Below are 15,002 nucleotides of genomic sequence, written 5' to 3'. Positions count from 1 at the left end.
AAGAAAGACTCTACAAGTGCAGTTACTGTGAGGTATGTACTTTTATTTTTATCTTGTCAGCCCGAGTGTTTGAAACAACTCTGCTCACCAAATTGTGTTAGCATGTTAGCAATTTTACTGCATGGATAAACACCTCTGAATGATTATTCAGACTCTAATCACAGGTTTTTAGTGATAGTGTTTGAGAATTATATTACTGTTATTGTAGCATTAAACTAGTATTAATTTAATGTTTTTACTCTTATCGTTTTTATAGCACATTATATTGAGCTGAGTGTGATAATGTAAACAGTAAAATGTAATTGGACTTTGGCAGAGATGCTCTTTATTTCAGGTGATGTTCAGGATGAAAATGTTGAAGGACTGACTTACACTGTGTTTGTGTCTTTGTTTAGAAGCAGAGCGACAAAGATGGATCCAGTTCTCAACCCTGTCATCACTGTGGGAATGACTTTTTTTGTGACCTTTGTGGAAAAACTTTCAGTCATCGAAGGACTCTGAAAATACATCAACGTAGACACACTGGAGACAAAATGAACTACTGTAAAGAATGTGGGAGAGGCTTCCCCACTTCAAAGGACTTCAAACAATATGAATTCCTTCACAGTGGGGTTAAAAAGCACGTCTGCGATCAGTGTGGGTCATCCTTCATCAGTGCTCATCAGCTTCAAAAGCATAAACGAGTCCACACACGAGAGAAACCATACAAGTGCAGACGCTGTGACAAAACCTTTTCACAATCATGTGATCATACTAAGCATGAACGCAGACACATGAAAGAGAACTTCATCTGTGAAAGAGTTTGAGTAATCTCAGTTCATACTCCACTCACAAACGATTCCATGTTACGAATAACCTGTTACGTCTTGATTCCCGCTTTTAAGTAAATCTCGTAAACAGTACATTTGCATAACGACTGAAACCAGTCCAATGAATGAACAATGGGCTGTGAGGTCAATTTTTTGGTTGTTAATAAGCAAATTCTTATGACCATTGATCAACAACCACTGGTCAATGGCCATGAGTACCATTAACAGAGTAAAGATTTGCATAATGATTATGAAGGAACTTGTTTTACTGTTACCAATGTTCAAAAACATTTACTATATTATCTCCTCTGTGCAAACATCAGCCTAATCATGCAGGACTGAAATCATTGCCATCTCTGGATCACAGTGAATCTGCAGAGACTTAAACCCTTGAGATCAGGCTCCACAGAGTTCAGGTAGAGTCTCCTGTAAAGATCTGATGAGGCAGCTATGAATGAAAATGTGCCTCGTTAGATTTTAAGCTTTCTAAACTGTTCTACTGTAGTGTTCATGTTGAGTGGTTAGCTTTGTTCCAGCAGTTGAATCAAAAAATCTGTTTCCTGTTATCATGTTTTTAATGAATGCATCGATCCATGTTTTCTGCAGGGTTTTTTTCAGCTTGTTTGTGTTATGAAATGCTGTAACAGTTAAACCAAAATTTTATATGTTAAATAAAGAAATGGTTTACTGACAAAGAGTTTGAGCCGTGATGTCATTTCCTGTATATCAGAGCAACACCTGAAGTTACCAATGTTTAAAGTCATAGTCAAATTATGTGTCAGCATGACCTTGTGAAAACTGCTTGGCGCTGCTTCACTGTGTTATCTGCTAACTGTTAGGGCGTAGAAGGACGAAACTCCCAGGATGACCAGTGCCAGGACCTTCCTGATGCAGAGAGTTGTGTGTGGGAGGTATAAAAGAGAAGCTGAGGCATCCCAAGGTTAAAACTGGCATAACTGAACTTTAATGTTTGATGTGTGTTTTGGCTCCCCTGCGCGCAGTAATTAATAGCTTGAACACAGCAGAGCTTGATATAAAGACCTGGGTGACAACTAGCTTTCTGCTGCTGATTATACTTGGCCCTAAAATACCTAGAAATGTGGTATCTAACCAGATACTGGCTCTGGATGGCATTACCTTGGCCTCCAGTAACACCTTGGAGTAATATTTGACCAGGACATTAGACAAATATTTAGGGCTGTGTGATGGACCGAGTTGAAAAAGCAGGAGTCACAAGAATTATTAGAAAAATAGGGTTTTCATTCATTTAACCCAAAAATTATATTTACAAAAGTAATTAATGTTGAGCTCATAAAAAAGGTCAAAGAAACAAAACTGAACTCAGGCAAAGAACTGCAAACTTAACAAACCAAATGACTGCACAAAGAAATATAACTGACCTAAACATGAAATGGCACAGAAGGTCCATCTGTTGTATATCACTGGGAAAGAAAAGAAAGAGAGCTAATTTCACGCAGAGATGGAGAAAGATAATAAAGACAGGAGAGGAAGAAGAGAGGTGAGATTTAAGGGTAAGGACTGCTCATATAAAGCGTACAGGTAAGAGTCGGTGAAGGTTCTCAGCCATCCAGGTCATCGTAGTCTAAGGAGCTTGGAAAGAAAAGCGTCTGGACTTCTTTAAGTTGCTTGAAGACGCTTCACCTCTCATCCGAGAAGCTTCTTCAGTTCTCAAGAAGCTCATTACAAAGACGGCAGCTGCAGAGAGTGACGGTACAGTAGAGCGACACAAGAGGGCGCCATTACACAAGCTTACTGCTCACAAGCAGCCAAGCACAGCAGCAACTACGGTATACAACTGGAGTAAGGTGGAAATTAACAAAGGACAGTGTTAAAAGTAGAATGAGAGTGGTGTAAGGCAAGTTGAAAGATCCACAAAAAGTTTCTATAACATGTTTATCAAAGGTAACTTAATTTCTACTGTACTTCAAAGTGATGCTTTGTAGTTTAGGGAAGAGTTCTGTGTGCTTGTTTAAGGTCGAACTATGAGTGAAGTTTACAAGGTTCTTTCAGTACAAACGCATCTGCATTAAGAGTGAATGTCATTACAGCTAAAGTATATGTAACAGTAACCCCAGAGTAATACTTAAGGATTTTGAAATCTAAACACAGACCATTAAATGACATTTAACTAGACTCACAAGACGGTTGACAAAGATCTCCAAGAGCACTATGCTGTACCACTTACTGCAGTGGAAGAAGATGATGCTGAGCAAATTACAGAACTACAGACTGCTCATAAAAGCGAAAGAGTACGAACACTAACCGAAAGGGCTAAAGAGCTTTAAGAGAAGGACTTAAACATATTGTGGCGTCAGTGGCGGTCCTAGCCTGTTTGGCGCCCTGGGCGAACACTCCCTCTGCTGGGGCATGTGACCTGGACTCACACTCACTGCAGCCCTGAACTTTTCTAAAAGATACATCTGAAAGGCTTTCTTTGCAATTAAGCAGATCTTTAATCTTTTATCTCCCTGTAATGAAGTCTGCGTGATGTCTGAGTGTAGTCATGTGACAGCTGTGCAGAAAATGGTTATTGAATTAAAAGCCAGCAGGCCTCATCTAAACGCATCTTAAGTGCAGAAGGCAAAACCTATATACCAAAAGCACATTTTGGTCATTGCATTATCAGCGACAGCAGCTGGTGTGGTTCTGCACTGGACGAAGAAAAGAGGTAAAATGATATTATGCCGTCTTTTGAATTTACATGCTGCTTGCATCGATGATGCTTTACAGGTCAGGGGACTAGGACTGAATACGGTCATGTTCGGTTTCGTGTAGTGATGGGTAGATGAGGCCTCGTGAAGCGTTTCAGCACAAACGGTATCCATGCTGTGTCGACACAGTGTTGCTGTTTTGCTCCATGCTGACACCTGCTGGACCTTAAATATCATTGCAGGCAACTTACTTGAGACTCACAGACACTGATTCAATGACCAAGTCACACTTGTACACTGTAAGGTATTGTACTTTCCATGGAATCGTTTTATATCTTTTACATTGCAAATATTTTAGACATCTTTATTTTATACTCTACAAATATATTGTGAATGACATTAAGTGAAAATTAAAATGAAAGTATTGTGAATGTAATATTACCCATTTGACTCAGAGTTTATTATAAATTTCTATTCAGAAAAATAAGTTTATCCAATGTTTTTGCATTCAGTCTATTGCATTTTTTTTTTTTTACACCATTTCCACAGCTTTGGAAAACTCACAGGCACAGATGAAGCTGGGGTACACAAAAACTGTAAAGCCAGGTGGATAAGGTTCTGATAAGATGTCTTCCTATTCCCTCAGTACGTTAAAGGATCATCTGATCTTGGAATTTTTCTCTCCGACACTCTCCACAATACTAAGGGGTTGGCAGTCCTTTATAATAAAATCCAGGACTGCCTGGTCCAGAACAGTCTTCCTAGATGCTTGATTTCAAAATAATAAAACATTAATTTAAAAAAAAAATGATAAAGCTGTTCAGTGTCTATATAGGCCTACCAGTGTTCATCCTCGGTGTGTTTGTCTCCTCATTTTCATGTTTGGCTCTGTAATGCCTAAACACTGAGGAGGTGCTTTTGTTTGTGTAAGAAAGCTCCGCAGAACAGATGCGACATTTAACCTGCATAAAATGAAATAAATAATTTACACTTCAAGTCACATTGCTGTTTTTCCTATTCTGATAGGTTACACTGAAACAAAGACAGACAAACAGTTACCTTATTTGCAGTTAAAAGATCAAAATGATCCCACACAGCAGAAACATTTCTTTTTCTTTCGGGCTCCATTTTGTTATGGAGAGATGTGTATTTTTTTTTATCTTTGCGAGAGTAATTTGTGTTTTTTGGTGGCGACTCATTCCGTTGGCAGATGCGGATGCGGTACCTTTTAAACACAGTTTGGCGCGTTGGCAATGAGCGATACAGCAGCTGTGTCGATCACGTGACGTTTTCTTAAAGCGACGCACGCAGAAATGTGAGCTTGATACATGCGTCGGTGCGTTAGTGTTGCAGGACCCATCACATTAAATCATTTTTCTTGTTTCTGTTGCAGATTTGTCCCACAGCTTTGAAAACCAGTTTCATGTTTAATCCGATGATCCTGCAACATTTTCAGGTTTGTTTGGGAGAGTTTTTGGTGACAAAATATGCAAATGGGTGTTCAACAGAAAATAACAATATACACGACCAGTTACAAAAAAAACCCCGCAGAAGTTTGTTTTTGAGTTGAATATCGCATATTATTCATTTTGACCTGTAACACAGTCTGAAGTGTATTTCATGCCCGTAACTTCACTTTCACGTGTAAACAGGCCCTTTTTTAACCTTTGCAGCAGGAATTATGGTTCTGAATTCAAAAAAGAAACATAAAAAAACTCACTGCACCATAACTTTTATGATTTTAATGAAAACTTTAATGAAAAAAACTTTGACTACAGGGAGCTTCGTGTTTGACTTTATCCACCTCATGTAAAAGCAAACTGTGGACAGTCCCTGCGGTGAGGAGGCGGGACACAGCGGAGAATGTAACAGTAATGGTGGGTAAACGGAGCTCGTATTTGTTGATCTGGATCTTTCTGACGATTGTAGATGGAGGTGAGTGAGATGTTTGCTGTCAGTTGATCAGAGCGTTTGTAAAAAAAAAAAAACATTTTAGGGAACTTGGTCGAAACTTTTCCCTGTATTCAGTTTTTACGCTTTGGCTCTGCGACTGGACTTCTTTGAACTTCTTTCGACGTTTCGTGAAGGCATTTACTGCTCCCTCGTGACAAGGCGGGGTTTGTTCATTTATCTATTTATTTATTATCCCTGGCTGGAACTGAACCAACGAACTTTTGCTTAGAAGTAACGAAAATAAAGATCTACAATAACCATCTTAACAGAGTACAGGCTGTAATAATAAGCTCACACTCAGGTCTATCCAACAAACGTTTCTGACGTCTGTGTTCTTCAAAAGATGCATAAACTTTATAATTAAAAACATTAAAAATCAGGAAACAAACTCAGTCCGACTACACGGGATTTCCTGCGACGGAGGGAAAGCCCTGAAAATCTCAGCAGGCTGAACAAAAATCTAAACGTAGACATGATGTCGCAGTCAGGATTTGGGTAATGCGTCGTATTTATCAGTGGGACTGGAAATGCTTTTAAAGTGGAGAAGTTAACGGTCGGGCTGGGTGGGAGACGTCCTTTTCCTGAGCGACTACAATGGGACAGCAGCAAAAGCACATCTCGGCTTTTATTCGTAACCAAAGCCAGTTACACAAGTCTGGACGGCACATCAGTGAATGGGCTCCATAGTTAACTTTGATTATTAGAGGAAACTGTAGTTTGGTTATTGGGGCTTAGAGCAGAGGAGACATGCATCACTGTGCCTGTTAATCATGTAAATATAATCAGTAACTGAAATCTCCGAACACTGAAGTCCTTATGTCTTTAGTGGGTCTGAATATTTGCGAAGATCAAGTATCAATGTTACTTCTTTTTTCCCTTCCTCTTCTGAAAACCTCATTCTAAGTAGTTTAAACATTTCAGTTTGCTTTCCAATCAGTCCGCCGTGTTTTACTTACAAAATATTAAATTCTAAACAGAAGTCTAAATTCTGTCATTTAGGTTGTAAAAATACAGCATATCGAAACACAACATAGCTAAAGATCTACAATAATTAAAAGAGTACAGGCTGTAATAATAAGCTCACACTCAGGGTTAGACACAATGTTAATAATGTCTGAGACCTACAGTCAAAACGTTTGATTACAAAGACCGAAACTAAGAATCCCATCACTCAAAATCTGTTTCACTTAGTGAACTGAACCAAAAGTAAGAGCAGATTTCAAACAAGAGAAGTCCGATAAATCACAGCCGACTGTCCAACATGAACACAAGTGTAATAGCCTGCACACACTCATCACCAGCAGGTACATCTTGTTGCGTCCTCTTGCCTTCATCCTTCATTACAAAGACTCAGCTATTTTCTGGAAACCCTCCTCAGAGATTCTGGTCCATGTTGACTTGATAGCTTCTCACAGCTGCTGGAGATTTGTCAGATCCGTGATGTGAATCTGCCGTTCCACCACATCTCATAGTTGCTTTATTGGCTGTCGTTTTATAGCAGTGAACTCACAGCCATTTTCAAGAAGAGAGCGTCCTCTCCTCCTGCCTGGGTGTTTGGAGCTAGATGTGCAGGGGCCACGACTGAGAACAAGCTGCTCAGAGGGTAATTAACACTGCCCAAAAATCACTGGCTGCCCTCTGCGACCCCTGGAGGCCATGGTCAGATCCTCCTGTGTCAGAAAAAGCAGGACTATCTCAGGTGACCTCTCGCACCCCATCCACCACCTGTTTGACTGCTGCCCTCTGGTCAGTGCCTCAGGTAAATCTCCCACTATTTAAACCCTAGTGGGAGTTGTCCATTAAGACAGAAATAATGGCTGTCCAACACAATTTTTAAGCTCTCCTCTAGTAACAGTACGAAGTTACAACATGTAAACTTTGCAGGAAGAAGTGCTGCAGATGTTACGTATACAGTGCTGTGTAAAAGTTTTGAGCCACCACTCATGTTTTTATAATTCACTAGAAAAATTGAGGAATTTGCAAACATTCATGGAAATACAGCATATAGGGCAAAATCGGCATTTACACAACTGTAACATGCTTGAAAGTCAACGTTTGGTTTGACCATATTTATTCTTCAACACAGCAAGCTTATTTCTAATATTTTAAAGTTAGATATTCTTATGTTTCAGGTACATGGGCCAGACGTGGCCGTCAAAAAGGCCAGGTGGGTCAGATACTAATAGTTGTCCTATGGACAGATTCCCCCACCTGAGCTGTAGATCTCTGCAGCTTGTCCAGAGTCACCATGGGCCTCTTGGCTGCATTTCTGATCAGCGCTGTTCGGAATTTGTTTGGAATCATGTATGATTTTCGTTCCACTTCTCAGGTGTTCACCACTTTGTGTTGGTCTTTCACGTGGAATTCCAATAAAATTGATTCATGTTTGTGGCTGTAATGTGACAAAATGTGGAAAAGTTCAAGGGGACGAATACTTTTGCAAGCCACTGTATGTGTTTAGTTTTAGTGTTTGTCTGTTCTGATGTTTCAGATACTGAGGTGTCCTGTGTTTTCATGGAGAGATGCGTCTTACCGTGCAGTTTCAAGATTGGGAATGAAATCGTCATCCACTGGTTTAAGACACCAAGAGACCTTCATGTCCACTCATTCTACTACAGCAGAGACCAGCTTGGAAACCAGGACCAGTACTACAGAAACAGGACTTCACTGTTCAAGGACCAGATCTCCAGTGGAAATGCCTCACTCCAGCTGACAAGTGTGGAGGTTCAGGATGAGGGCAGATATAAGTGCCACACCAGCACCATCAAGGGAAACCAGGAGTCATTTGTCAACCTAAAAGTGGACGGTAGGAGAAACTTGCAGTAAACATCAGCTCAGTTCTCCGTGCACTGTCAGATGAATGAAGATTTTGTGTTCATTTTTGTCATCAGATTAATGATGAGTTTTTGATCCGTGATTTTCTTTTGTTGCAGCTCCAGTTAATAAGGTCAAAATTAATCAGGTTGAAAACAGGATCAGCTGCAGGTCAGAGGGGATCTACCCTGAACCTCAGCTCACCTGGTCCACCAGCCTTCCATCCAACATCACCTTCACTAACACCACCAAAGTCGAGCGGACTGAGCAGCTGCTTTACAACATCAGCAGCTCTCAGATGCTTTCAGCCGGTGTATATGACCTGCTCTTTACCTGCACCATCAGCACTCGCAGGAACAGGAGGAGAGCCACTCTGCAGAGACTATGTGAGTATTTCAACCAAACTAGGAGAACTGCAGATGGGACGTAGATAACTAGGAAAAAATATGAAGGAAAACTGAATTAAATATGTTTTCTGTAAAATTAAAACAAACAAACAAAAAACACAAAACCTGTTTATCTATCCTGATGAAACAATGCAAGGAAATCTCTATCCGTGATGTATCTTCATCACCTTGCACTTTCAGATAAAATGCAGCATCCACACAAAGACTGTGGACCTTTAAAATGTGTCAAGATGAACAAGGCGCACCAGAATGATCAAAAAGCAGAAAAGTTAAAGACGGACTTTGGATGTGGTTTATGCAAAAAAGAAGAAAAAACTGTTGAGCTCTCTCTCATCAAAACACTGTTAGAAAATACGTGAATTTCTTTAAATATCAGTAATAACATACATATATCAGTATGTGGAGGGGTGCGGTTTGGGGCTCAGCTGCAGGGGTATATATGAGCTCAGTGAGAACATGGGCAGTGCAAATAAGATTGGCCTGCCAGCGGGGCAGAGGTCACTGAGGTATTTATTAAGCTGTTTGGTGGTTGGTGCACAGAGGTGGATGAAATTCAACCCAAGTTCTTTTAGGCTTTGGGTCTTGTAGGCTTCTCCTGGGTGACATCAGTGGGGGTTTGGGGACAGCTCCTCCGGATTGGTGCTCTGGATCCACAGAGGAACCAGAGGGTTCATATTTCTCAGCCATCCTGGGAAGGTCCGTGCTACGATACTCTTAGGAAGACTCCAAGCTTCAGGAGGAACAGTGCAGCATGGAACAGTCTGATACCCTGTTGCAAATATCTGAGGATATTGACTTGGATGTTTTGTTCTAGAAGTGAAGCACGACAGTGGGTGTGTGATGACATTCGTAGACAACATCACGAGTTCCTGTTGATATCCCAAATTGATGGCTGTCTGAGAGTCCCTCAGAGTCAGGACTCCTCTTCTTTACCATTTTTCCTGCTTATTGTTACAGAATTAAAATCACCAAACACAAATTTTGTATCCTTAACTTTTGCCGGTGAGTTTAAGTTTCGCTTCTCGTCCAATTGCGTTCTGTCTTGTCTGCATTGCCGCATCCAGTAAGATGCTGTGGCAACAGAAACTGAAAACTCAAGAAAATATCACGTCACTGATGAGTGCTGGACAACGCTCTTTGCTGGGGTCTTTTGGCTGGTGAGGGTTCACTATGTGGTTACCATGGATACATGACACTCTGTGTGGGAGTGCTCGCCTCGGCTCGGTGTTGCTTGGAGCTGCATGGACCTCTTAGTAATTTCCCAAGACTGTAGTTTTTAATATTGTTGTTAATCATTTACATTGTATGCTTTCAGCTGATATCAGTGGTCCCAGCACTGGTGTGACAATCCCCTGCACCCCCTCAAACACTTCACTCACCAACTTCACCCTCCTCTGGAGATTCAACCACACTCAGACCGTCCTGAGCCAGTCCTGGACCGACGTCACCTACTCGGTGTCAGACGGGTGGAGGCAGAAGGTGGAGAATGTGTCCAAGTCAGGCAGCCTCATGCTAAAGGACTTATCCACAGAGCAGGAGGGGATGTACACCTGTAAGCTCAGTAATGCTGAGGAGACGCACATTACCCACATCCACCTGAGAATAACCGAAGGTAAGATCGAGCTGATATAAAACACTGCAGGGAGAAACCTGCCCGGCTGATGACCAGATAAAGCCAGATTTCTAAAGAAATTAATTAATCATTGGGGCGATCGTGGCTCAAGAGTTGGGAGTTCGCCTTGTAATCGGAAGGTTGCCGGTTCGAGCCCCGGCTTGGACAGTCTCGGTCGTTGTGTCCTTGGGCAAGACACTTCACCCGTTGCCTACTGGTGGTGGTCAGAGGGTGCCAGTGTCTGGCAGCCTCGCCTCTGTCTGTGCGCCCCAGGGTGGCTGTGGCTATGCAAATAAATTTGGATAATTGGACAAAAGCATAAAATAAACTACTAAATGTGTATTTTGGACATTTTCTTTGCATTGGTTTAAAAAGTGAAACAACATGACCCAAAATCTCAACTTCTCATAACAAATACCTTCTTACCTGTAGAGTCCTGACTAAATGTGTAACCATGCACCTGCCAGAACTTTTATTATTGCATTTGTAAAGTGGGGACATTCAGCCAGACAAAGACTTATTCTACTCAGAAATGTTTGCTGTTGAAACATAACTACACAGACCAATAACGTAAAAGTAAAGATTCAGTGTAACTGTATCAAAAGTGAACCTATCAGTGTTTCTGCAGCTATGACCTCGTGTTATTACTGCACGTGAGTTTTACTCATAATTTTCTAAAATAAGACATGTGAGTGACTGTGAGGAGAACAATTGAAGGGGAAATGGACTTTTTTACAGGTTTCTCTCTTCATGGTTCAGTTAACGAGTTAAAGCTTATTGAGGAAGTGAATCTGTCAGTTGAACCAAAATAGAAAACATAACTAATCCTGATGCAGCAGCAAGTTTTACTGTCACTTAGTCATCATACACTTCAGTTTTTGAATAATTCAGCAGTAAAACAAGCCTGTTGGGATTACAGTAATATTCTGGTGCGCAAACTAGCAAATATGAAGTATTAAGTCAGCTGTGTTTATACTTATAAAGATCATGTACATTCTTTGATAATCACCAACATTATGATTAGTAACTGTACTTTCATTACACATATTTCCACAGGGGCTCGCTCTAACACTGCGGTCATTACTACAGCTGTTATGTGTGGACTGGTATTGATCGGCCTGTCGATCGCTGCCCTAATCTCCATCAGGAGGTCTGTGCTACACTTTAATTACTTTGTTTGACTTTGAGTTGTTTATAGTCCAGGGTTGAATCACTGCAGTGTCTACACACCATAGAGTGTGATGGCGTTTGTTTGTGCTGGTCTGTCTGCATCGTTCTGCCATCATGAGGGAAACTAATCTGTTCATGTCACACTTTGAGCTGATAAATATTGAACAGCTGGTACTTTTGTTCAAGTAAAAAAAAAAGAAAAGATCTCAGAGAAATCTCCAAAAGTTGATTCTGTTCATCTGGACGTAGCGTTTTGTGGGAGAAACGTTTCACCACTCATCCAAGTGACTTCTTCAGTCTCAGCTGACTGCAGGTTTCAATCTTATAAACAGTACATTTGCATAATGACTGAAACCAGCCCACTGAAGGAACAAAGGGCTGGGAGGTCAGTTCCTTCATCTTAAACAGAGAGTTTAGATGAAGGAACTCAGGAACTATGTTACTCTGTCCACCAATTTTTGGCGCAGCGTGTTTTGGGATTTAAAAGCCACAGAGATGTGGTGTTTAGAAAAAATACGTCTCAACTGCTGTGATACTCTTGACATATATGGGATCACTACAAGTTTTTGCTTAGGCAGCGGTTGTCATTCTCTGTTTGTTTTTTTTTGGTGCCTTCCCAGCTTTGACAAAAGTCCAGCTGGGATAACCACATTTACTCAGGGCCTTCTTGATGTGCTGTTCTTCTGCCTCCCTGGCTGCTGTGTCAGTGGGGATGGTGTTCGCTCTGTGTTGTAGCGTCCTGATGACACCCAGTTTGTGCTCCAGTGGATGACGAGAGTCAAACCTTAAATACTGGTCCATATGTGTAGGTTTATGGTGCACGTCTGCTCCCACAAAACGCTACGTGCAGAATCAACTTTTGGAGATTTACTTACCTGGATGATTGAGCATGCATCATGACAATGAAACTCTCTGGGTTTTTTACAATAGGGTGAAAAGAAAGCACTAAAAACATCAGTGAAGTACAAAAACAATAAAAATATATAACAAATATAACAAGAAACAAACAACTTAATGAAACAGGAAATAAACTAATTCATTGTGGATACAGAAAAATGAATACTAAACTAACGGATCCTATAAATAGATTTTAAAAAATCTAAATAATTTTTCTACTTGATATGATGTAACAGCTACTGTAGATTAGACATGAATGACTTTCTGACCTTCTTATTCTGAGGACGAATCGGTGTCTTACTGACTTTTTATTTTGCAGGTGACCGTGTAATGAAGCCTCATCCATAACCTTTGTTCGTGGCATCAGCTGAGTTTACCTCATCATTGCCAACGTCTCTAATACATAGTTAACCTTTGTTTTCTGATTTTAAATAATCCAATTCCATATCAGCTAGTAACACTATAATCACATTACTTTTTTGTGGGACGCTGTAATGTAATATTACATTGATTCATTAATTGTACTAAATTTAATAATCAGGAAGTTAAGAAAGGATTCATCAATCATCTGCAGGACAGTTAGATAGAACAGCAATAATCACATGAGCTACAGACACGCGGCCTTTGTATCGTCGTCACAAACCAGGATGGACTCTGCTTTGTTCAGAGTCACAACAAAGAGAAACCTTATTTTACTACCTGATGAAGAACAAAGTAAAAACATAGTGACGTAGAGTTAACCATTAGGCTGTTTTCACCAACAGTCTCTATATGCAGTCAGCTCAGATCAGACGCTGCTGTGATTTGAAAAATGCTGACCCCTGGTGGACAAAGTCTTAATTACAAGAATTAGTTCAACTTGACTCACTTGTACTTGTTTAGTCTACGAAACAAGTGATAGACTAAACATGCTGTATCAGTATTATTAGAGGTGGGGAAATGGACCATAAGCATCTTTGTCTGTTCAAAGATGTTTGATGAAGGACCATCACTGAGAACTCTTGAAAACAACGTTTGTAAATCAGCAGTCTTGCCTTTGACAATCTGTTGTGTTTAAAGGATGTGCTGAATGTGTTTATGCTTCAATTTATTCCTTTTCTTTCAAGAATTGTCTCCAGTTTTATTCTTACCTGAAGTGAAAACATCCCAGTGAAAATGTGACCAACTGTCAGTTTAGACAAAGGTTTCAAAACAGCCACAGCTGTTAGTTTGTGTGTGTAAGCTAACAGCTAAAATAATGTTAATTATTAGTTTTTAGCGCTTAGTTTTTTATGTTGTTTAGTCTAGAAAACATTTTTGGCCAATACTCTGACAGTATTATGATCACTATGATCACAACACAGCTAAACACAGATCAGGTTCAGCATCTAAACTGCTGATGCAGACCTCTATAGAGGGGGGACGTCACGCTCTGACGAGGGGCTGACGTTTTTCTGGCCTAATGTTTAACACTGAGATGTTTCCCATTTAAAAAATTTCAAAAACGCCTTTTCGATTGATATATGTTTGTAATTTGCTGATATTTGCACAACTGATTTGAATGAAAATGTGAATTTCTGTAAATGTCTTAATTAAAAAACAGTGGTCGCAAGCCAATAAAGATTTCTGTCATAATGTATATGTAAGTAAAGAACTGAGACTTTATTTTTTCAACCCTGTGATACTGTATCAAATGTGATACTTAGTGTATCACATTTGATACATCACATTACATCATCACTAGTGATGCGTGAATCATGAACGAATCGTTCACTACTCGAGAATCACTTTACTGACTCATGAATCATGATTCACAAGCCCAACTGACTCACTGACTCATCCCTGTTGCTGTTAGCAGCAGTGTATCTAGCTTATAATTAAAATTGTGGAGAAAAACACAACATCCAGTATCTTAACAAAAACATTTCTGCTCTGAACTGGAAGAAAAGACATTGAGTAGAAGCTCAACCAATGTTGAGCTTCTTTAACCAATGTTAAAGCGCATTACCGCCCCCAGGCTCACATTTCAGTGGACATTTAGATGAGAAAATATATATTTAACACATTTAAGGAAAAATACTAATAAAATAAAAATAAACAAAATAAATGTTTATTAAGCAATTTTGATAGGAAATTGTTTCATTTTAGAAATGTTTTTGCTCTTTTTTGCTCTATAAAATAGTTGTTGTTTTTAGAATCATTCATCTTAGCAGTGGGATTTACATGAAAAGAGAAACAAATTAAGTTTGAGTGAAAATGTACATTTTTTGCACTCTCTGGTCAACTGACTCAGTGAATCAAATGACTCAAAAATCCGATTCACTTTGGTGAGTGACTCATTAAAAGTCGATTCAGTAAAAAGAATCAAATTTACCATCACTACCTGTGTCGGGTAATCTCGGCGAGTTTTTGAGAAGCGCGTATCGAGGCTCGCTTTGATTACGTATGCAGTGACTGATTCAGAAACTGGCTCGCCGGTTCGCGCCAGATTCGAAATAAAATGGGCAGCAAAACACAGCTGACTGGAAGAAGGAGGAGATTTTTTTTTAATCTCATCTCTTCTAATAAAGTATGCACACAGTAATAAATATCACAAATGATAAGCACCATAATATAAATAAACAACACTACAGATCCTATAATCTGATTTCTGTCTTTTAGTTTTTTAAAAAGTGAAGCGCCACACACT

General features: G+C 39.9%; 2 protein-coding genes across 3 annotated transcripts in view; both read left to right on the top strand.

Moving 5' to 3' along the window:
* The window catches only part of LOC146380753 (uncharacterized), a 3,010-nt gene extending 2,505 nt beyond the window's left edge, over nucleotides 1–505 (top strand). Inside the window, exons 2-3 of the mRNA XM_084940121.1 lie at nucleotides 1–32; nucleotides 396–505. The exon at nucleotides 1–32 is cut by the window's left edge and continues 1,403 nt beyond it. Of these exons, the coding sequence (XP_084796247.1) occupies nucleotides 1–31 (31 nt within the window). The 3' untranslated portion in view covers nucleotide 32; nucleotides 396–505. The remainder of the gene's footprint in view (nucleotides 33–395) is intronic.
* A 4,824-nt stretch (nucleotides 506–5,329) lies between these two features.
* hhla2b.2 (HERV-H LTR-associating 2b, tandem duplicate 2) lies at nucleotides 5,330–12,939 on the top strand. 2 transcript variants are annotated; one of them, XM_084940165.1, is made up of 6 exons: nucleotides 5,330–5,416; nucleotides 7,926–8,240; nucleotides 8,368–8,634; nucleotides 9,971–10,267; nucleotides 11,324–11,417; nucleotides 12,654–12,939. In XM_084940165.1, exons 1-6 carry the CDS (start codon nucleotides 5,356–5,358, stop codon nucleotides 12,655–12,657), a joined length of 1,038 nt encoding a protein of 345 aa, XP_084796291.1. In that variant the 5' UTR covers nucleotides 5,330–5,355; the 3' UTR covers nucleotides 12,658–12,939. The 2 variants fall into 2 exon arrangements, with proteins under 2 accessions (XP_084796291.1, XP_084796293.1); XM_084940167.1 differs by lacking the exon at nucleotides 11,324–11,417.
* The last annotated feature ends 2,063 nt before the right edge of the window (nucleotides 12,940–15,002 follow it).

This window comes from Perissodus microlepis, chromosome 9 (genome assembly GCF_051167445.1).
Source record: "Perissodus microlepis isolate ML-2025 ecotype Zambia chromosome 9, ASM5116744v1, whole genome shotgun sequence".
Classification (NCBI taxonomy): domain Eukaryota; kingdom Metazoa; phylum Chordata; class Actinopteri; order Cichliformes; family Cichlidae; genus Perissodus; species Perissodus microlepis.
This window is presented reverse-complemented; position numbering and strand designations above follow the sequence as displayed.

Excerpts from the sequence above, each read along its gene's own strand:
- hhla2b.2 (XM_084940165.1), top strand. The coding sequence starts at position 5,356 with ATGGTGGGTAAACGGAGCTCGTATTTGTTGATCTGGATCTTTCTGACG. Across the intron at positions 8,241-8,367 it reads TGTCAACCTAAAAGTGGACG|CTCCAGTTAATAAGGTCAAA; the intron begins GTAGGAGAAACT and ends CTTTTGTTGCAG. Across the intron at positions 8,635-9,970 it reads AGCCACTCTGCAGAGACTAT|CTGATATCAGTGGTCCCAGC; the intron begins GTGAGTATTTCA and ends GTATGCTTTCAG.